The sequence below is a fragment of the Canis lupus genome, chromosome 26, assembly GCF_048164855.1.
Source record: "Canis lupus baileyi chromosome 26, mCanLup2.hap1, whole genome shotgun sequence".
NCBI lineage: Eukaryota > Metazoa > Chordata > Mammalia > Carnivora > Canidae > Canis > Canis lupus.
The window spans coordinates 44,525,168-44,547,373 of record NC_132863.1 but is presented as its reverse complement, the minus strand read 5'-3'; the positions used below and the strand labels follow the sequence as shown (position 1 = coordinate 44,547,373).

Below are 22,206 nucleotides of genomic sequence, written 5' to 3'. Positions count from 1 at the left end.
GGTGTACAAATTATAAATAAAATCATTTCTACTTGAGAAATAACTCTCAAGTGTGTTAAAAAGTTCTGTATGGCGTTTTATGGAATGTACTCAGTTCTACAAAATCCAAAGGCATTTGCTCTAACATAGAACCCAGATCCAGTATGAGTTTTTGCTGCAGGTTTGGATCTTAGCTCAGCAGCACCTGGTCAGATACAAAGCTTGTTTGAAGGTTCAGACAGGGCCCATTTCCTCTCTTAATTACAGAAAGACCACCTTTCTTAAATGTCAGTGATGTGACACGGTCATTTCAACGTTTTATTTGTACCTTCAGGCAAGCTCGACCACACCCCAAATGAAATGACAGCCTAATGCAACACTTAACTTTACAAAGCCACTTGTCTACAATGAACAGCTCCGTCAGCATACATGCTGGGTCCTGAGTCCGAGCCCAGTTGGGAAAGGAATCGCACACTCCCACGAACGGAGTTAAAGGGGAGGGTTGAAGTTTAAATGCAGTCATGATGCAACCATATTTCGCAAATGAGGGAAGCTCACGGACAGGGTCAGGATTGGGTTCCAAGAATTTTTTCCCACTATTACTATTTTTAAAAATTGTCTTCGGAGTTAAAGGTGATGGCTCTGGATAGAAACCCACAGTGAAGATTTCAAAGTACAAAGCCACCTGAGAATCCTAGGCCCCAAGAGGCCCCCATGTTGGTGCCTGGCTTGCATGTTGGTGGAGACCCTCCTCGGGGGGTGGGCAGCCATCACACAACCCGAGGGGTGGTCGGCCTCACCGTAGGGACCCTCTGCCACTGCCATCATCCTTTCTGTACAGTTTCCAAGCCCTGCCCCGTTGCTGTTTTAAGAGGGGGACATAGCCTAAGCTCCCCCAGCACCATCTCTCGACGCTGGGGCCAGCAGGGATGCAGAGAGGCTGTGGGCACCTCACAACACTCCTGGAAGCTTGTGAACACCCCTCGTCCCCTGCTCCCTTCGGAGCCACAGAGGACATCTGTGCACAGCTGCCTTTGCTGCTCCCACTGCTCATCACGCCTTTCGTGCTGGAGCTGTTAAAACTTTTTATTTTGTCTTCTCATATACTCGAAGACTTCCAGTTTCCTTCTAAAAATCTAAGCTGAAGTTTTCGGTGTGGACCTCATCGTCCATTCTAAGACTTCTGCAGTTCTTGAATGTTCTCCAGGCTTACGTATGCTTGTCCCATACTGGGGAGTCAGACGAAGCGTAGCCTTCCTGAGATCGAAGGCAGGGCTGACGCAGGCTTTCCGACATCTGTCGCCCAAGTGTGGCTGATTGCCCTGTGTTCTGCTGCAGGCAGATAAGGGCCTGCTGTAAGTGTTTACAGAAGAAGAACAAGTTCTAGAAGGTGATCAGACAGACAGGCAGAAAATGATCAAACGAGAGGGAATATGTGGTTTGCCTTTTAATTAATTGCCTGGGATATGTAATTAATCAAATTAGACTTTGCTTCCTTTTACTTTGAAGTTTCTTCTTCTAAAGAAACCCCTAACACCTAGAACTTGTCCTTAGTTGACAGCGACAGCCTTCCTCCATTCATGGGCCATTTAGGGTCCACAGAACTGTGAAGCACCTCTTAAGGATGCTGGTCCATTAAAGACCCGCCGTTTCAAGGCCCCGGCTTTATTTATGCGAACAGAAGTCTCCTGGCCTCCGCGCGCTGCTGCGTGATCCCAACTTTGCACTATTGAATGTATGTTGCCTTGGAAATGAAAATCAGTGCGTGTACGGCTCCGAGCGGCTAGACCTCAATTCTCCCTTTGTAAAGGGAAGTTGAGTCGAGAGTCTTTCGAAATTACTGCTCGTTATCCACAAAGGGCCTTATACGCACACATCAAATGGAGAACAACATCCACCGCGGAAAATAAAAAGTAAAGACGGGTTCCCAGTTTTCAGTGTGTGAAATCCGCCCTGACCCTAACATCTGACCAATTTCCAGATCTTTGATCATGCTGATTAATTGAAGGCTCTTAGGACTTTTAAGTGCCGATGGCCCTCAATGCCCTTCATTTGTCCACCAGGCGAGTAAGCTGAAGCGCCACATCCGCTCGCACACCGGGGAGCGTCCCTTCCAGTGCCTCCTGTGCAGCTACGCCAGCAAGGACACCTACAAGCTGAAGCGCCACATGAGGACGCACTCAGGTAACGCGTGCCCCAAGCCCCGCGACAGCAGCACAGGCTCCCCCAGGTTCAAGCGAGCCGTGCAGAAGGTTCCTTGCGGCACAGTTAAAGCTCCGATGTCGAAGCGCGTTTCTCCATCCTTTCCGAGGTGGGGATTTGGGTCTGCACCTTTGCATGTACTTAGCACTGGGGGAGCCCACGTGAATGCCGGGCTGTGACCCCACGGGGAGAAGTGGAACGCTGCCACGTGTTTGCCTCTGTAGGGTTGTCGGGGTTTTAAAAGTCACCTGCTTCACGGGACCTCCAATTGCAAGGCAAGACGTAAAGCGTTCTGCTTTCGTGATGCGCTTACTTTACTTTTTATTTATTTTTAGTGGACCTGAAGCTGACATAGACACTAGCTTCAGGGGTACCACATGGTGACGGTATTGTCACATACTTGACGTGATGCTCACCTTCTGCCACTGTACGAGGTGACGCCTACCACACGATTACGGTACTATTGACCACATTCCCCGTGCTGTGCTGTTCATCCCCAGGACTTATTTATTATCTAACGGAAAGTTCAGACCTCCTAATCCCCTGCATCCGACGGCCCGTCCCTCAACTCCCATCTCCTGTGGCAACCACCAGTTGTCTGTATTTATGAGTCTGTTTCGTTGATTTTGTTATGTAGATCCCACATCTAAGTGAAACCATAGGGTGTCTTTCCCTGCCTGACTTTTTCACTCAGCAAAACCCCCTCCAGGTCCATCCATATCATTGCAAGTGGCAAGATTTCATTCTTTTTTTATGGCTGAGCAATATTCCTTTGTGTGTGTGCGTGTATATACATTTATATATATATCTCATATATCTCAGATAGATAGGTAGATAGATAGATAGATGATAGAGAGATAGATATAAAATCTCACATCTTTTTTATCCATTCACCTACCGGTGGAGAGTTGGGCTGCTTCCGTATTTCAAGTCTTGTCAATAATGCTGCAGTCAACATAGGGGGGCATATATCTTTCCAAAGTACTGTTTTTGTTTCCTTTGCGTAAATACCCAGAAGTGGAATTAGTGGACTATATGCCATTTACTTTATATTTTTATATAATATAGCTTTTACTATGTGTGTGTGTGTGTGTATATATATATATATATATATATATATATATATATATATATAAAGAATATGTTTAGGTGTGTGTCTCGGTTCTTTATACCAGGGAACTGGGTAGCTAACAGAGCAGTAGCCACGAGATGTTCGGGGAGCTGCCTGTTTGGACGACTGTCCACACGGCTGTACCTGCTGTCACGTGTCTGGGCTTGATGTAGGCATCTGGCACTAATTATGGAGCTAAGTGTACAGGGAAGGCACTGAGAAGGGACCCTGGGAATAAAAGAAAAGCTTTCGGCTCTCATGACCTTTGGAGAGGATCAGGGCTTGCTGGGTGCAGCCACCGTGCAGAGGGTCACTTTTGTTCATCCGTGTCACAGGGGAGAAGCCCTACGAATGCCACGTGTGCCACGCACGCTTCACCCAGAGTGGCACCATGAAAATACACATTCTACAGAAGCACAGCGAGAATGTCCCCAAATACCAGTGTCCGCACTGTGACACCATCATCGCCAGGAAGAGTGACCTGCGTGAGTGTCTGGCTTAATGAACTTCTTTTAATTACGGTATCTGTTGTCTCTCGGGGCGGGGCACAGCCTGGAAACCTGTGGATCCCAGGGCTGGTGACCAGGAGGCAGCTGGCCTTGCGGGACCAGCAACAGGAAAGGGTGGGTTTTTCCAGAGGTCCTGTGGCCCCATCTAGTGGCGAGATTGCAGAAGTGCCGTCTCATGGCTTGTTTTTGGAGCCGCTCAGTTCTGGGTGCACCTGCTGAGCAATCACACAGGTAGTTCAGCTCCTAAAACGTGTCCACAGATACTGGTTTATTCCGTACCGGGCCCGTTTTTACTGATGATGAAGGGGCTTAGACACAGAGTGAGCTGCCTCAAGGCAAGCTAGGAGGTGCCCGGGTGCCAGGTAGTAGTTCTGACACTATTAATCTCACCAGTTATCACTGCAAACCTTCCTTAGACTCTTACTAAAGAGTTCAGGGAGCTGAGGTTACAAAAAGAAGCACCAAAACAGCCCTCCCCTTAAGGAACTCACCTGAATAAAAGAGGCCAGCCTCTGGCCTGAAATCCTTGCAGTGACATCGTACGCCCTCTTAATGACACACCACGCCACGGAGCAAGAATGGAACTAACTGTGAGTGACTCTGAAGGGCAGATTTAGGAGTTTGGGGTTTTATCCTGCCCTCCAGGAAAGCCAGGCAGGATCTAGAAGTAGCAGCAACCATGAATGAATGAGCCTCTCAGTTTTGGGGTTTCCCGGGCCTTCCATGTTCCATGATCTTATATCTCTTTCCAAAGTGTGGAACACGTGATGATCAGAACACGGTGGCCCAAACACAAGTCACCAATTTGCCCGGAGAAAGCCTGGTGACAAGGTGTGTCATTTTGAGAACATTTCTGAAAGAGTGAGGGTGTTTGATGAAGCCTTAACATTTTTTTTTTTAACCTGGAACATTCTGTCAATGTTCCTATAGTTGCCTGCATGCCAGAAAACATAGCCCAGTGGGACCTTGTAGGACCCAAGGGCCACAGGCCTATTGCCCAAAAAGGAAACAAGACTTTGACCACAGGACAAAGTGATGGAGGTTACACCTCACCCTGGTAGGCGGCCCACTCCGCATACCCCGTATGATGCTTTGTGAACCAGCAGGGTCTTCTTTCCTGCCACAATGGGAGAAATCAGGCTCCTCTGTGACTGAGTCAGCATGTCTAGGGTGTACCTCCTCCAGTCATCCACTGGGGTTTGGCCTTTTACACAAAGGACCACAAACCACCATGCGTTAGACTCGGTTCGGCAGGAATTATTCTAGAGCATGTCCCATCAGACCTTACGACAGGTCCTAGGTCAGTTACAACACAGGAAAAACAAACAGGGCATTGACTTCTAACAGAACATCTGGAATTTTTTTAAGTAAAAATAGAGACGTTATAGCTCTGTTATGCAAAACCACCTTAACATCATCCTAAAGACCTGCCCACACCGTGATAAAGCTCTCAGGGCGCTTCATTAAATGAACACGTTAGGTCCAATATGCAACATGCCCCACCTTCAGTGCCGTCTCACTCTGTAGTGAAAGGGGATTCGGTTGAGTTGTCAGCGTGAGGTACATTTTGAGCAGCACCCAGCAGGGAATGGTTTCATTCCCTAGGAGACAGTTGGCACTATCTGGAGGCATTCTGGTTGTCACAGGAAAGGATGCTGCTGGTATCTAGTGGGTGGAAGCCAGGAATGCCGCTACACTTCTCCAGGGCACAGGACAGCCCACCCCAAAAGAAATCAGCTCCAAGTGCTAATAGTGCTGAGATGGAGAAGCACTGACACAGAGGACCCGGGAGAGAAATAATACCATCTCAGCGCCTAACGTTCTATCACTGGTTTTAGGTGTCCACTTGAGCAACTTGCATACTTACAAAGCCATGGAGATGAAGTGCCACTACTGTTCTTCTGTCTTCCATGAACGCTATGCCCTCATTCAGCACCAGAAAACCCATAAAAATGAGAAAAGATTCAAATGTGAACACTGCAGTTATGCCTGCAAGCAGGTACTACATTTCAGGGGGTTTAGGAGATGGAGGAAGGCAGTGGTATACGGAAGCAGGGGTGGTTGGAAGGGGATTCTCTGTCACTTTGAAAATACTGAAAAAAAGGGGCACCTGGGTGGCTCAGTGGTTGAGCATCTGCCTTTGGCTCAGGCGTGATCCCAGAGTCCCGGGATCAAGTCCTACATTAGGCTCCCCACAGGAGCCTGCTTCTCTCTCTGCCTGTGTCTCTGCCTCTCTCTCTGTGTCTCTCATGAATAAATAAAGGAAAGAAAGAAAGAAAGAAAGAAAGAAAGAAAGAAAGAAAGAAAGAAAGAAGAAATAAAAAATACTGATAAAAGTCATGCTTTCCTGAAAGAGTGTATTCAGAATAACCAGAAAGCAGTAAGCAGTCTGGGGCCAATATTTCAAAGTTATGGTTCCTAAAAGTGTAGTTTACAGGGACACCTGGGTGGCTCAGTTGATTAAGAGTCTGACTTTTGGCTTAAGCTCAGGTCATGATCTTAAGAGTCCTGAGGTGGAGCCCCGTGTCAGGCTCCATACTCAGTGAGGAGTTGGCTTCGGGTTTTCCCCTCTCCCTCTGCCCCTCCATCCACGTGTGCATCACACTCTCTCTCTTCCTCTCTAAAATAATTAAATAAAATATTTTTTAAAAGAAAGTATAGCTTACAGACCTCTGCATGTCCTTGAAACCAGTCAGGGCCCTAAGATCAAAGTTATCTTTAGCTAATGAATTAACACCAGGGCATTATTTGCCCTTTTCACTATGTTGACATGGGCCATGATGGTGCCAAAGCAGCAGAGGTGCCTCAGAACAAAGCAGAGCAGAGACACCAGGCAGGACTAGTCTGGGCTGTGTTCTTCTCGCCGTCTTGTGCTGGACTAAAGATAAAAGGCAGTTTTATTTAAGAATGTCCTTGTTGGGCAGCCCCGGTGGTGCAGCGGTTTAGCACCGCCTGCAGCCTGGGGTGTGATCTTGGAGACCTGGGATCGAGTCCCACATCGGGCTCCCTGCATGGAGCCTGCTTCTCCCTCTGCCTGTGTCTCTGCCTCTCTGCCTGCCTCTCTCTCCACCTCTGAATGAAAAAAAAAAAAAAAAGAATGTCCTTGTTGAGGCAGGAACAATTACCAGCTACATTCAGTCTTGACCCTGAATACTTGTAACGATGAAGCTCCTCCACCATCTTCCGGAGCGCAGCAGTTGTCTGGAGGGAAGCTCAAGTGGCGTTGTTGGCGTTGCCAGCTCAACTAGCCACTCTTTCACTAACCACTGTTTTCACTTGAAAATGCAAGTGATGGACTCCACTGCTTCAGTCTGAGACATTTGGCAGGACTCCATGCCTTTTTCTTGAAAATAAATACAGCGAGTCCATCACTTCGAGGAAAATGTGTTGCCGAGGATATGATTTCAGCTGTCAAGAGAAAACTAACAATTAGAAATTTGTGTAGCCACCACCATGAGTTCGACAGCTTTCTAACACTTTAAGGCTTTTTTAGTGAGATTGGAGTGATTTTAAGAAAGCATTTTTTTTAATAGAGCGTTATGAAATGTGTCAGCATTTAGAAGCTCTCCATGACTCAGTAAACTGATGTTTGCCAAATGACTGATCAGTCTCTTATATCACAAAATCACGTGTAGGTAAAAAATTCATGCAAAGTATCAGATCAGGGGATTTTTAAGTGATGGAATACAAAAAGAACCTTCTTCCCCCCCCCCCCCCCCCCCCGCCATGCCTGTCCTCTCCCCCTCCTCCCAGGACAGTGTGGCTCATACCTCCCCGGAATGAGTTCATCATGGTCCCACGGGGCACCACGCTGTCCTGGAAGGAGGGAGAGAGGACAGGCATTTGAGAAAGAGGGTGCCCTTGAGAGAGAGCCTTGGAGAATCACAGTCGGTTCTGCTGTGAACAGTGATGTCGACATGAGTGTGTATCTCCCTTGTGTGATCATAGCATTTAAGTAAAACAGATAAAATTAGTACTTTTGCTTGACTTTATATCTGCACCTGGCTTTTTCTAAATTATTAACTCATGTAAATATTAGTTAAAATCTCTGGTTATTTCTTTGCTAAGAACAGTTGTTATCACTTTTAAGCTTTTAAAGAGATATTAAGATGCGTCCTAGTATTTATCAGGAAGTAGGAGGGGAAATGTTTAAATGCTTAATGTACTTCCAGCCCCAAATAGCCACTGAATTGAAACTCTGACATTGGATTTGTTTAAAAAGTTTTTAAAGATGTATTTATTAAAAAAAAAAAAAAGATGTATTTATTCAAGAAAGAGAGAGAGCGTGAGCAGGATGAGGGGCAGCAGGAGACTCCCCACTGAGCAGGGAGCCTAATGCAGGGCTGGATCCCACAACCCCGAGATAATGACCTGAGCCGAAACCAAGAGTCGGATGTTAACCAAGCCACCCCAGTGCCCCTCTGACATTAGATTTTAAGTGTGCAGGTTCTATCTGCCCTCCGTAAACTCAGGTCGTTGCAAATAGTTATAGAAGTCGGGCTGCAAATCCATGAGCTCTCTTGGAGCGACAGAAGTTTATCATTTCACTCCCCAAGGAACATTCCACCACATGCCCCAAGGGGCTGCACGACCCGCTGGTGGCCTGATGGCAGGGACGGTGCACAAGTCTGTGTCACAGCTGGCCAGACTGCTGTCACCGTAGCAGCCCCAGGCTGACAGTGTATGTGCTGTGATTTTTCTTAATCACATACTCGTCTTTGGAGAGGGAGGAAAGGCATATAATAGAAAATGTCAAGGACTAAAAAAAATCCCCGTAAGTAGCTAAACTGCTTGTGTTCCCTCCCTTCCCTCCCAGGAACGTCATATGACCGTCCACATACGTACCCACACCGGCGAGAAACCATTTACCTGCCTCTCCTGCAATAAATGTTTCCGACAGAAGCAACTTCTAAACGTGCACTTCAAGAAATACCATGATACAAATTTCATCCCGACCGTTTACGAATGCCCCAAGTGTGGCAAAGGCTTCTCCCGCTGGGTAAGCTTACTTAAGTCACAGGAAATCCTCCTCCAAGAGGTTCCTCTGCTTCACAGGCGCTGACACACTCGGGGAGTTCAAACCCAATTATAGAAACTTGCCGGGGCCGAAGATGGCATCCACCCTGCCTCAGGGAAGTGCTTATTAGTTTTTTGGAGTCACAAAGCTCTTGAAAATCTTATGAAAGTGTGGTCTCTCCTTCCGTGAAAAAAAAAAAAAAAAAGACGAATCTACAAACAAAACTTCGCAAACAGTTTCAGGGAATTCTCATATTCCCCAGAATCTGCAAGAACCCCTGCTTTGAGTGTAACATTTTAACATTGTTCCTGTGAATTAGATTTAGGCTGCTTCACAGAGAGAATGCAATTTTCGGAACATCTCAGAGATGTTCTTAGAACAGCGTTGTTGGAACTCTGCTAAGAAATACGTTTAGTCTTCTGTGATATTTTTTTTTTTTTAGGCGCCGTATTAGTTCTCTATTGCTATACAACAAACGACCTCAAAACATAGTAACTTAAACATTTATTAGCACACATTTTTTTTCTCGGGCAAGAATTTGGGAGGGACTTAGCTGAGTGGGTCTGGCCCACTGTCTCACGAGGTTACAGTCCACATGTTGTCCACTGGGGGCTGCATCACCCCAGGCGTGGTGGGGGTGGGGGCTCCAGTCCCAAGATGACGCCCCCTCCCATGGCTGTTGGCCATGTTCTCACCACATAGACCTCTCCGTTGGGCTGCTCCAGTGTCCTCATGAGCCAGAGCAAGTGAGACAGAGCGAGGGGGAAGCCGCTGTGCCTTTTGTCACCTGGTTTTAAAAGTGACCCCTTACTTCTATTCGTTATGAACGAATCACTAGGTCCAGCCAAGATTCAAGAGGCGGGGGATCAAGGTTCCTTTTTAAAGGAAGCATGTGGAACTTGTAGAAAAACCACCACAGATGATGAGCCAGGTCCCTAGACGATGTCCATGCTCCCTGCTGGCTTTATGCAAGTTTTGAATTATCTGAAAGTGACACTTTTTCTGGGGGGGAACGCTTTATCTTTCCTCTTTGTGGTTTTTCCGGGTTGCGTAGGGTCATCCTGGAGCGTCAATACTCTGAAGTTCGCCATTTCAAATACAAGTAGTGGCAACACTCCAGACACGGTCGTGTTCCTACTGAGTTAACATTGCAAAGAGTCAACATGGCCAAGAACCTGCCCTTGGGTGTGAAGAGCCAGAAAATGGAGAAAAAGAATGAATCCACCTCATAGAATCCCTCGGAACATCCAATCAGTAGTTTTGAAACTTTTTCCTGCGTTCACGAAAGTGTGTTTCAACTTGCATCTAGAATACAGGCATACCTTGGAAATACTGTGCATCTTAGTTCTACCATAAAGCACATGTTGCAATAAAGTGAGTCAGAGGAACGTTTTGGTTTCTCAGTGCATGTAAAAGTTACGTTTACACTATGCTCTAGTCTATTAAGTGTGCAGTCGCATTATGTCTTAAAAACAAGTATATACTTTAATTTAAAATTACCTTATAACTAAAAAATGCTAAGCATCATTTGAGCTTTTAGGAAGTTGTAATCTCTGATCACAAATCACCTAACAAATATAATTATAATGAAAAAGTTTGAAATATTGCAAGAATTATCAAAGTGTGATGCAGAGACATTGTGTAAGCTTTTCTGGAAACAGCATCAGTAGACTTGCTCGATGCAAGATTGCTATAGACCTTCAATTTGTAAAAAAAAACAAAAAACAAAAAAAACAAAAACAAAAAAAATGCAATACCTACAAAGTACAGGAAAGCAGAGTACAGTAAAATGAGGTGAGCTATATATAAAACTTCTGACAACTTCATGATAAAAAGATAAATATCCAATGAAAAATGGGCAAAGGATCTAAATAGACATTTCTTCAAACAAGACATACAGATGGCCTGTAAACAAATGAAAAGGTGCTTAGCATCGTTCGTTGCTGAGGATAAGATACAAAGTGGAATCATGGCAAGAACACCTAGGGCCGGGCAGCCCTGGTGGCACAGTGGTTTGGCGCGGCCTGCAGCCTGGAGTGTGATCCTGGAGACCCGGGATCGAGTCCCACATCGGGCTCCCTGCATGGAGCCTGCTTCTCCCTCTGCCTGTGTCTCTGCCTCTCTCTCTATGTCAATAAATAAATAAAATCTTTAAAAAAAAAATAACACCTAGGGCCAGCCATGAGGGTGGCTACAATCAAAGAAGACAGGTAACAAAATATGTGGAAAAATCGGAGCCCCCTAACATCGCCAGTTGGATTTTAAAATGGTGATACCACCTTGGAAGACAGTCTGGCTGGTTTTCGGAAAGTGGCACATACCGTAGGCGTACGATCCAGCAATTCCTCTCCTAGGCATATAGTCAAAAGAACTGAAAACACAGGACCACACGAAAACTTGTACGTAAATTTTCATAGCAGCCTTATTCATAACAACTCCAAAAAGTAGAAACTACCCAGATGTATGTCAGCTGATAAACAGATAAAACATTGTGTGTCCATACAACGAAATGTCACTCCGCCATTAAAAGAAATGAAGTACAGGTAGATTCAACAGCGTGGTGAACCTTAAAAGAAGTCATATATTATATGATTCCCTTTCTAGGAAATGTCCAGAGTGTTCATAGAGGCAGAAAGTAGCTTAGCAGTTACCAGGGGCTGGGGGAGGAGAACACAGAGAGTGCCGTGAAATTGGATTGCCGTGAAAAGAAATAGGATTTCTTTTTGAAATGTTCGAAAATTGATTGTGGTGGTAGTTTTACGACTCTGCGAATAAACCACAGAATTATCCAATTTACATGGACGCATTATATAGTTTTCAAATTCAGTCTCAATGAAGCTGTTAAAAAAAATTAAAGAACCCGTTTCCAGTTCCACTTGGAAGTCTCCAGTCTGTCCTAAGAACAAGTAAAAACCTGAATAGATTGAGAAATCAACTCTTCTAGGATGTGTGGGAGAGGAGAGGACACAGGGCCAACCACTGCCCCTAAGAACGGAGACAGACAGGTGGACACAGAGTCACGGCTGCCCAGGGCAGACACTCAGTGGGCAGAGGCCTCCAGGGGGCCAGCGCCGGGGTGGGAAACCTGAGTGGAATTGAGGACTTGCTGGAGGCTCAGGTGGACAAGTGTGAGAGTTAAAACGGGGCCCAGTCAGAGGGGCCCCCGCAGTACTGTGAGTTTTACCACCAGGAGCTCGACCAGGTTCCCACGGTGAGTGTCTGAAGAAGGATCCCTCCTGCTTCCTTCCAGCAGGGGATGGGGAGGAGGCCATCTGAAACAGCCCAGAACACTCCATTCTCCCTAACAAGGTCTCCCTCTGGGGAAACCAGTTCACCTGAGTCTAACCCAGTGGGGTGTCATCAGAGGCTAACAGACCTGGCGGAAGGAAGACACCCAACTCCAGCCCACGAGAGCCATCCAGTCCCACCCGAGGTGGGAAACACTTGTGAGGCTCGCAGTCCAGAGGCCCGGCTCACGGAAACAGTGAGACCAGGCCACGGGCCACAGATCACGCCCTCCCCGCGCCTCCCCTCCACTAACTAAAGCCTGGTTCACAGCAGCTCCTTTGCCCCAGGGCGTCAGGTCCAGCTACCAGGAAAACGTGACCCGGCACACCAAAAGGCAAAATCACAATTGGAAGGGAGGGAACAGTAAAACCAGGTGTGGCAGGGACGCTGGGATCGTCCGACCAGGAATTTAAAACAACCCTGATTAGGGATCCCTGAGTGATTCAGCGGTTTGGCACCTGCCTTCAGCCCAGGGCGTAATCCTGGAGTCCTAGGATCGAGTCCCACATCAGGCTCCCTGCATGGGGCCTGCTTCTCCCTCTGCCTGTGTCTCTGCCTCTCTCTCAGTCTCTCTTATGAATAAATAAATAAAATCTTAAAATTAAAAAAAAAATCTGATTAACGTGCTAAGGGCGCTAATGACTACAGCAGATGGCACGCGAGAACAGACATCAGCAGAGATGGAAATCTGTGAAAGAACCACAAAAAAATTCCTACAATGGAAATGAAAGATGCCCTGGTGAATGGAATCAAAGAAAACCTGGATAAATGGAGAAAGAGTCCATGTTTATGGGTAAGAAAATAATGCCGAGGTGTCACTCCTTTACAACTGGGTCTATAGATTCAGGGCGATTCCTATCAAAATCTCAGCACATTGGGGGCGCCTGGGTGGCTCAGGCCAGGGAGCGACTGGGTCTTGATTTCTGTTCACGTCGTGATCTCAGGGTCATGGGAATCTGCGCTCAACGAGGAGTCTGCTGGGGCAGCTCTCTCCCTCCCCCAGCCCCTCCCATGCCCCCCCCCATAAATCAATCTTTTAAAAAAATCTCAGCGCACGATTTTGCCAATACCGAGAGAATGATTTTAGAGTTTATGTGGAGACGCAAAAAACCCAGCATAGCCAACACAGTAGTGAGGGAGGAGAACAAAGTTCTATAGAAATCATTGACAAGCTGGCCTTCGCTAAAATGCACAGCTTCTGACCTGAGAAGGCAAGGTACAGACAGGGAGAAAAGACACACGGAGGTCCCCCCGGTACAGGACGGTCGTCCAGAAGACACAACCCTTACAAGGCAATCCTACGAAAACACATACACGTAACCCGATGCCAAAATGGGCTCGGGACTTTTACAGACCCCGCACCAGAGAAGAGGTCCAGGCGGCCAGTAAGCACACGAAAGGATGCTCCACATGGTACATCAGCAGGGAAATGCAAGTAGAACGAGACGCCACCACACACCTAGCAAAAATGGCCAAAATCCGGAGCGCTGATGACACCGGATGCTGGCCAGGATGCGGAGCAGCAGGAGCGCTCGTGATCGTGATGTGTCCACGTCGGTTCATCGAATATAACAAAAGTGCCCCCTGTTGTGGGGATGTGATGATGGGGGAGGCTGTGCGTGGCGGGGGCCGGGGGGGGGTCGGGGGGCACAAGGGAAGTCCCTCCCTCCCTCCCGATTATGCTCTGAACCTGAAACTGCCCCAAAATACGAAGCCTTGAAAAATAGAGAAATACGTGCCCTTCTGGATACTTGAATCCAATTTAAATTCTTAGAAAGCACATCATTCACAAACTCCCATTCTTTAACACACAGTAGTCAAGTGTGTCTCCATACCAGGTCGTCGGGCCGTCCTTCCTTCCTGGTGAGGACTCCTGCTCGGGATTCCGAGTGCTGGGTCCCTCCTCTCTTGAGAAGCGTCCCTCCGACACACGTCTGTCATACAGCTCTGCTCCTGCACCCCAAACAACCTAAATGTCGTATCAGTTACTTAAGATCTTAGCACACTTACTTTTTAAAGGCTGGATGTGTGTGGGGGGGGTGGAGGGGTTGTTTGTTTATTAACCCAAAGCCGACGTCCGGAGCCGTTAGCCATGAACTCTGTGAATTTGGAGGGAGATTGTGTGTCCATGTGCACGAGTCTGTGGTTTGCTGGAAGGAGCCACTGCGATCATCATATCCTCCGAGGAATCCTTGGCCCTGAAAAGTTTAGTTATGATGATGCATAATCATCATATAAATCAGGGGTTGGCAAATTTTCTTCCGTATAGGGCCAGGTAGTAATAGTTTCAGCTTCGCAGACCCGTTTCTGGCCCAACTACTCAAGCGTGATGTTGTAGCACAAAAGCAGGCATAGACAGTTCGTAAATGTACAGACACAGCAGCGTTCCAGAAGACTTGTTTTACAAAATCATTGGCCGGCTGGATTTGACCCCTGGGCCATTGTTTGCCAACCCAAAATGGAACAAGTTTCAATAACTTACAACATCCTCCCCTCCACTTTCATGCGAATCCTTCTGTTTCTTCCCATGAACCAGGACAGGCCCACAGAGCATCACACTGGAGCCAGAGTGGAAGTTAGGTGGGAGACCTTCTATCTTCAGCAAATTGAATGACACATCACCACTTTCTCACTGTATCATCTGAATTTTCCAAATGGTGAAACATTTCTAGCTTCATTTAAATCATCCTAAGTGTTCCTATGTAAGAATGCGTTGTTAATAGGCTTGACCAGGGAACCTCTGACTTTGCTGTTAAATTCAGAATATTGAATATCCAGTCAGTAACCCCATGCATGGTAGGTCAGGAGAGAAGCTGGCAGGCTGGCAGGGCAGGAAAATTCATATGGTATATTATTGATTTTCTTAAAATTGACAATCTGTTGAATTTCTGGTTCAATATCAAGCCTCACTTTGGAAAGTAGATGCATTCTAGAAGAATAAATGTCTTTTCGTTGACTTCTATGATAAAAAAATAACATATATTCAAAATAAGCTCACTTTTGGCTAGACCTAAACACAACAGAGGGGGCCCCCCCTTTTTAAAAATCTACCTTTTGGGGGCACCTGGGTGGCTCAGTGGTTGAACATCTTGCCTTTGGCTCTGGTCATGATCCCGGGGTCCTGGGTTCGAGCCCTGCGTTGGCCCACTCTTTCTGCTCAGCCCACTCTCTTTCTGCTCAGCACCCTCTCTTTCTCTCTCGATCTAAAATAATCAAAAAGAAAGAAAGAAATAATCAAAATAAATAATCAAAAAGAAAGAAAGAAAGAATAAACCAGGCCCATGTCCCCTGCTTTCCTGCGCCCGGGCCTTTCCCCGTGGCGTTCTAAATGACATTCCCTCGGTGCTGCTGACTCCACCGCGTGCTCTGTGTCATTTCTCCGACAGAGTAATATGCAGAGACACTTGGCGAAGTGCAGTGCGGGGCCAGGGAAGCCAGCTGCCTCGGGGAAAACAGGAAGGATGAAGAGCAAGCCGGCCGGCCCGAAAGAGGCGGCAGTAAAGAAAGACGGTAACTCATTTTAAACAAACTACATTTTAATTTGAGAGTGATTTTCCCCGTGTCTCCCCTCGGGTGCTGAGTGTTACTGCGCAGGGCACCCACCCAGACACCCGAAGTGCGGGGCCCCGACAGGTGCCTGGGCCTGGGCCTGGGCCCGGGCCCCGCTCTGTTGCTGCCCCCTGCCACCTCGGGGCACTGGCACGGTGGGGGTGATTGCTTCTGCACATCACGGGATGGGGGGGTCCTGGTGGGAGGGTCTAGAGAGGCTGAAGGCTGCCCCCTCTGGAAGCCCGTGGACTGTCACCTGCGCCCGGTGCCATGTGCGTGTCCTGGGGCTGCTGCAGCAGTGGCCACTGCCTCTTAGTTCTGGGTCCCCGACGTCCTACATCAGGGGGTCAAACCTCCCTCTGAAGGTTTTGGGGAGATGCCCTCCTGCCTCTTCCAGCTTCTGGTGGCTCCAAGCATCTCTTGGCTTGTGGACACATCACCTGAGCTTCCCTCCCTGTTCTGTCTCTCCTCTTCTTTCCAAGGACACTTGTCCCTGGTCGTGGTGCCTGCAAGATCCAGGATGTCTCATCTTGAGATCCTTAACCTAATTATATATCTTCAAAGATCCTTATTCCACAGAAAGTTACGTTCACAGGTGTTAACGGGGTTAGGATGTGGACATATCTCTTTGGGGGCCATTACGGGCATCACAGTCTTTATCCTCGGCCAGGGGAGGGGGGGCAGATGTGGGTTCCCAGGTTAGGGCAAAAAGCCTGCGTCCCCACTGCCCTGTGAAAGGTTCTGTGCCACGAGGGGACAGACCTAACTCTTAGGCAGGCATTGTGCTGTGTTTTGCGTTCCTGTCATATGAGAGTCTCAGAACTGGAAAGCACGATTGGAAACCACTCGACGTTACCTCGAAAACAAATGGAAAATGTGTGCATGACATCCTCATTCTTAAATCCCCTATATTTTGGAGTTCTCTTTTGGGCCACTACGAGCTGTTCAGACCTTCCTCCACCAGCTCCCAGGCTTCCCCATCCCCAGGCACAGGTCGGCCTGCGGGGTGTGGGGTGAAGCCAGAAGAGAAATGAACGTGACAATACACATATAAAAATGTCGACTCCGGCCTGGACCCGATTTGTCTTTGCATTGACGATGTCATCAAATACTACTCTTCATAGTTTTATGGAGGAGCCCCACCCCCCTCGCCGTTCCCATCTGAGGTCTGAGGCCCGTGGTGACGCTGCCTGGCACTGCCTTCCTGTCCCTAACCCCATGTTTCCCCGCCCTCTCCCACTGGCCTGTGGCCCGCACCCAGCCTCTCCTGCCCGCCAGCCTTAAACACACTCAAGTGTCCTAAGAAAAGATGAACCCCTGCACGACGCCCACCCCACCTGGCCCATGAAACTGCCACCGTGTTCGCGACGGACTCAGTCCTGCCCCTGCCAGGCCCCTCCGTCTACTCTGCTCCATCACACCACTGAGCTCACCAGAAGCTCCCTGTTACCACGTTCCGCCGCCGTGGCACCCCGGACTGGTCACCCTCTTGACCCTCTCCCCTCCCGCTTGCCCAGCATGCATCCAGCCTCCTGGTGTTTTCGCTGGCTTCCCCAGCCACCTCACCTTGTCCTGTCCTACCCGCAGCTGTTCTCACCTCACCTTGCATCCACAGCGGCACCACCTCCATACCTGTAACCACCGCCACACCTGGCCCCGTGTCCACACCTGCACCCACTTCCATACCTGCCTGGGTGACCCTCACCTTCTCCGTGGCAGGTCCCTGGTGATCTGGGACTGCAGCCCCGAGGCAGCCCCCACAGGCTGGGAGCGAGTGTCCCACTGCCTGGTGAGTGTCCCCTCTCCGCTCTCTCAATCTCAGTCCATTTACAACTGAAGTCTTGACACCTTTCTCCTTCGCTCTGACCCTCAGCCTCGTTCTCTCCCGCCACCCTGATCCATGCTGGTGTTTGAAGATGAGACACACTAGCAGCACCCCCGCCCACTTCTCAAGGCCACAGACACAGGACAGGATCCACCCTGTCTCCCCAAAGCCCAGGACCCCATCTCAGCACCTCTCCCCTCTGTCCCTGCTACCCACCACCTGAACACCTTCCCTGTGCACCCAGGGCTCTGAGGACTGGGACCTTGGGTGTGGCTAGCGGCATCCCACCCGTCCCAGCCAGGTGAGATTCCTGCTGACTCACCCACAGATCCCCAGGATCTCACCTCTGGATCCCAGAGATCTCAGCTCTGACCCCTGAACCGGTCAGCCCCATCTCACATACACCCAAGGCTGTGCCTCTGCTTTGCACATCCCCACCTGGTGCTCGGCGTCACATTTATCTGATTCTTCAGTAAGTGCCAGCTCTACCCACACTGAGCTCCCATCCAAGGTGGGCCTGGCCCTCGAGTCCACACCAGGCCTGGCGTTAGCAGGGTTCATTCATTCCCACTAAAACAAACAAGCAAATAATGAACACAGCCCTTTATTGGAGAAGATAATAAACAGGTGCGATCCACCTCAAATCTTCCAACCACCATAACGGGATCCAGAGGCCAGGCTACTGGGATCCATGCTCTAACTGGGACCCTATAATGTCCCTACAAATGTGTGACTTCCCGGCTAATTAGGCACCTGATGGCTCTCGCTTGACATCTAAATGCAGTGTTTTCTTTTAATTATCTATTAAAGCCTCTAAAAACCTTGGGCCAAATTCTGTCTGAATAAGACTAGCCTTCACTAGGAGACCGAATGATAGGGAACGACGGAAAAGTTTTTGAAGATGTCGCCCTTGGTTGGTGACCTGCTTGTAGTGCAGCAGAGTTAAAGCATAGGAGCCTCCACGCTGGCCATGGGCCTCTGCGGTGGGATGACAACTCCTCGGCCGAGCCAACCCTTCCAGGACAGTGACGCTGAAGTTAATGATGAACAAAATCAAAGGGATGAAAGTGGACCCACGTTTACACCCCCTCCCGCTGGACCTACACCGGTGTCTGAAACAGGGGCATCGCTCGGACCAGGTCATGCAGAGCACCCAGGAGGCAGCCTGCCCTGCTGCTCGCCTTCCAGAGGGCAGAGGTGGGCAAGCAGAGGTTTAAAAACGGACAGCAGTTAAAAACGGACTGGGTGCATTAAAACATATCTTGCATGTGGGATGGTCAGCTGTCGCACCCCAGACAAAGCATGAATCGAAAGAGTACACTGGCTTATGTTGGCAAAAAATACTTAATTTGCATTTCAAGGGTTTTTGACCTGTATTATCCAGATAATGGTCTGGCTTCTACTTTGCTGCGTCAGTGGCTCAGCCTTTGCATCCGTGAGACGCAGCTTAGTGCTCTCCCCGGACGCCCCGTAGGATGCTTCAGGAAACCACCAGCAAACATATCTTCCACCCTTGCCCCGACAGGAGGTGGAGCTTTGGGGAGGGTGGGCTCCCGGGCAGGCGGTGAAGTCCCATGGGTGTTCTTGGGGAGTAATTTGGGAAGTGGGTAGAGGGATGACTATCATCGGATTTACAGTGACCTATTTTTAAACTCCCAAAGTGGAGCTGACTATTTTATAAGCTGCTGGAGGGTGGGCAGGGATGGTTCTGGATCTGGGTGTGGCTCACGCTGGGTGCCTAGCACAACGCGTGACCCCGAATTGACTCTGCATGTGTTCGCTGGCAGTAGGGACAAGTGCCCTGCGAGCAGCTGGCTTTTTTTTCAGGCTGGTGGTGTTCTTCCGTGAGCACCAAAACAAGACGGGCAAGCAGCTCAGCCACCATATAGGTCCGCAGGATCCGCGTTCAGCCTGCTCAGCCGGGAGCGATCCTGCTTCCCAGCAAACATATGGCAGTGCCTGGAAACATTTTTTGGTTGTCACAAGCGAGGAGGAGCATTCTTCTGGCATCCACCCATCCCTGGTAGTGGCCGGGTGTGCTCCCAACACTGTGCAATGCACAGGACAGCCCCCAGCAGATTATCCAGCCCTAAAAGCTAGAGGGCTGAGGTGCAAAATCCCCTGAAGCACATAGGTGCCATCAGAATACTTATATGGATGTCTTATAAATGGAAAAAATCCTTTTCTAAGACTTTTGCTGTGTTTAAAAACCAAGTGATTATTTCCGAAATGTATATGCACTGATTCCTTGACTTTATTTTCGATTTGCCCAAACCCTGTTCCTTTTCTCCAAGAAGATGCCGCGAAGGAGGTGTCCGCTGTGAGAGTGCAACAGTACCTGGGAGAGGTGGCTCCTGTCGGCTGCAGGGGCGTCACAGCCAGAAACCAGGGCCTGAACAAAGTGACCTGTGACGGATAAGTGACAGAGATTCAGAGCCCGTGTTTATAGGGGTCAACTCTTCAGCAAGTTAGAAGTTTCATAGAATCTCTTTGAAACAATTAAGTTCATGACAATGGATGGTCTCAGTTTTTCCAAAGTTTGAGGTTAGTGCCAGGAATTGTTTGCATGTGTTTTTCACTGGATATTTCAAAAAAACATTGCAGGTATTTTATAAAAGGCCTAGATCTTAAATTGGAGGATAAAACCTCAAACCTATCAATTCATTCACTTGATACTGGCAAGGTGGCCTGCAATGAATGGGCAGTGATTTGGGGGGGATACTAGTTATTTCAGTTGTCGTACAGACTCTTTAGTGCTTCAGTGCAAACAGCCAAAGCTGGGAGACTATATGTTAAATTGTACACACCCTTTCTATTCCAAATAGCATTTTCTAAACCTAAAAAACTGATATTATATCCATTTTAATACAAATGAATTTTCCATAGAGTTTAAAGTTACTGTAATGCGTTTAATTAGTCCTAAATTCAACAAAAAGATCTTAGTAGTGTGTGTGGGGGGGAATGAGTAGAAGATGGAATCCTCTAGATTAGATGGTAATGCATAGTTATTTTACTTTGATGTATGGCAAGGCTCACTTTGAGTTTGTATTCCTCCTAAATTATGTTTTCTGGCAGGTGTGAAATTTCCCTGGTGAGCTACTGTCACCTACTACTATACAGTTCATCACTCTTCTGTTTTGTTAAAACTACTTTGTTGATACTGTTTTAAATAATTAGCAGAGTGAGAAGAAACATAATGAAATGTGTACTGATAATGAAATGTGTACTCGTGGAGAGTTTGTGCTTCGTGTGTCATGCCCTAGAATTGGTGAGTATTTCTCCTTTGCCAGTGGAAGAGACTTTCCTCAGCGTCGAGAAGCCTGCGAAATGCCTCTTTGGTACTAATTAACTAGTGCCTAATTAACTAGTTAAGCAATTACCTAATTAACTAGTAACTAATTAACTAGTAACTAATTAACTAGTACCCATGTTTATAATGATATCTTTTTCATACTTTTCCTCTTACCTCAGCAGTTGTTTTTGCTCTGAACTTTCCTCCTCCTGGTATAAAATCACCCATAGGTCCCACATTTCACTTTTTCAGATTTATTGAAATCTATTTGGCAAATAAAGTTGTGAGATATTAAAAGCGTGCTTCACGATGATTTGCTACACAGGTACCTTGTGTAAGGACTCCCCCCTCATCTCTCATATTCTTAAAATGCTGGCGTGCCAGTCTTCCAAGTCCAAAAGCCCTGTATAAAGTGAACACGTAGAAGCACTTTCCAGCTGGAAGGGCATTATATTCTTTTCATGACAGCATATTAATTGAGTGCACGTAATGAGGCTTAAATTCTATAGCCTATTGTAAGCTATTATTGTGACTGAATTTTTGTAACACCTTATTTGTTGTTTAAGGATATTTTGCATAACTTAATAAAATGAAATGACTTAAAGTTGCTCTTTGTTTTATAAGAATGATGGTTCTAAAAAAAAAAAAAAATCTGGGCAGCCCCGGTGGCGCAGCAGTTTAGCGCCGCCTGCAGCCCAGGGTGTGATCCTAGAGACCTGGGATCCAGTCCTGCAGGGAGCCTGCTTCTCCCTCTGCCTGTGTCTCTGCCTCCCTCTCTCTGTCTCTCATGAATAAATAAAGTCTTTTTTAAAAATCAATTAATTAATTAATTAAAAAAATAAAAAATAAAAAATAAATCTTCACCTTTGCCTGGTAAGGATGTGGAGAAATTGAAGCCTTGTGCACTGGTGGTGGAAATGTAAACTGGTGCAGCCAAATGTAAACTGTGGAGAATAGTGGCGTTGATCAAAAAATGAAAAATAGAATTACCGCGTGATCCAGCAATTCGGTTATATACCCAAAAGAATTGCAAGGAGGGTCTGAAGAGATACTTGCACACCCATGCATGTGGCAATAGCGCAATAGTCACAACAACCAAAAGGTGGAAGGAACCCAAATGTCCATCACTGGATGAATGGATAAATAAAATGTGCTCTCTCCATATGGGAGAACATAATTCAGCCTTAAAAAGGAAGGAAGCAGGCAGCCCGGGTGGCTCAGCGCCGCCCTCCCCCCAGGGTGTGATCCTGGAGTCCTGGGATCGAGTCCCACATCAGGCTCCCTGCATGGAGCCTGCTCCTCCCTCTGCCTGTGTCTCTGCCTGCCTCTCTCTGTCTCTCTCTGTGTCTCTCATGAATAAATAAATAAAATCTTTTTTTTTTTTTTAAAAAGGAAGCTCTGATGAGGGATGAACCTTGAAGACATTATACCCAA

General features: G+C 47.6%; 1 protein-coding gene and 1 long non-coding RNA gene across 7 annotated transcripts in view; one reads left to right on the top strand and one right to left on the bottom strand.

Moving 5' to 3' along the window:
* The window catches only part of CTCFL (CCCTC-binding factor like), a 30,185-nt gene extending 8,800 nt beyond the window's left edge, over nt 1–21,385 (top strand). For 2 of the 5 annotated variants that reach the window (XM_072801533.1, XM_072801534.1), the window contains exons 6-11: nt 2,043–2,163; nt 3,628–3,777; nt 5,640–5,800; nt 8,618–8,800; nt 15,493–15,616; nt 19,775–21,385. In XM_072801533.1, the coding sequence (XP_072657634.1) occupies nt 2,043–2,163; nt 3,628–3,777; nt 5,640–5,800; nt 8,618–8,800; nt 15,493–15,616; nt 19,775–19,899 (864 nt within the window). In that variant the 3' untranslated portion in view covers nt 19,900–21,385. Of the gene's footprint in view, nt 1–2,042; nt 2,164–3,627; nt 3,778–5,639; nt 5,801–8,617; nt 8,801–9,872; nt 12,662–15,492; nt 15,617–19,774 lie in introns of those variants that run through there. The other 3 variants (XR_012018751.1, XM_072801535.1, XM_072801536.1) reach the window with 3 other exon arrangements.
* On the bottom strand, nt 277–4,826 carry LOC140618687 (uncharacterized). Of its 2 annotated transcripts, none has more exons than XR_012018752.1 (2): nt 4,293–4,826; nt 277–4,016 (listed from the first exon to the last, which is right to left on the bottom strand). It is a non-coding gene; the product is annotated as an uncharacterized lncRNA (long non-coding RNA). The 2 variants fall into 2 exon arrangements; XR_012018753.1 differs by having other exon boundaries at nt 277–4,013.
* Nucleotides 21,386–22,206: the final 821 nt, after the last annotated feature.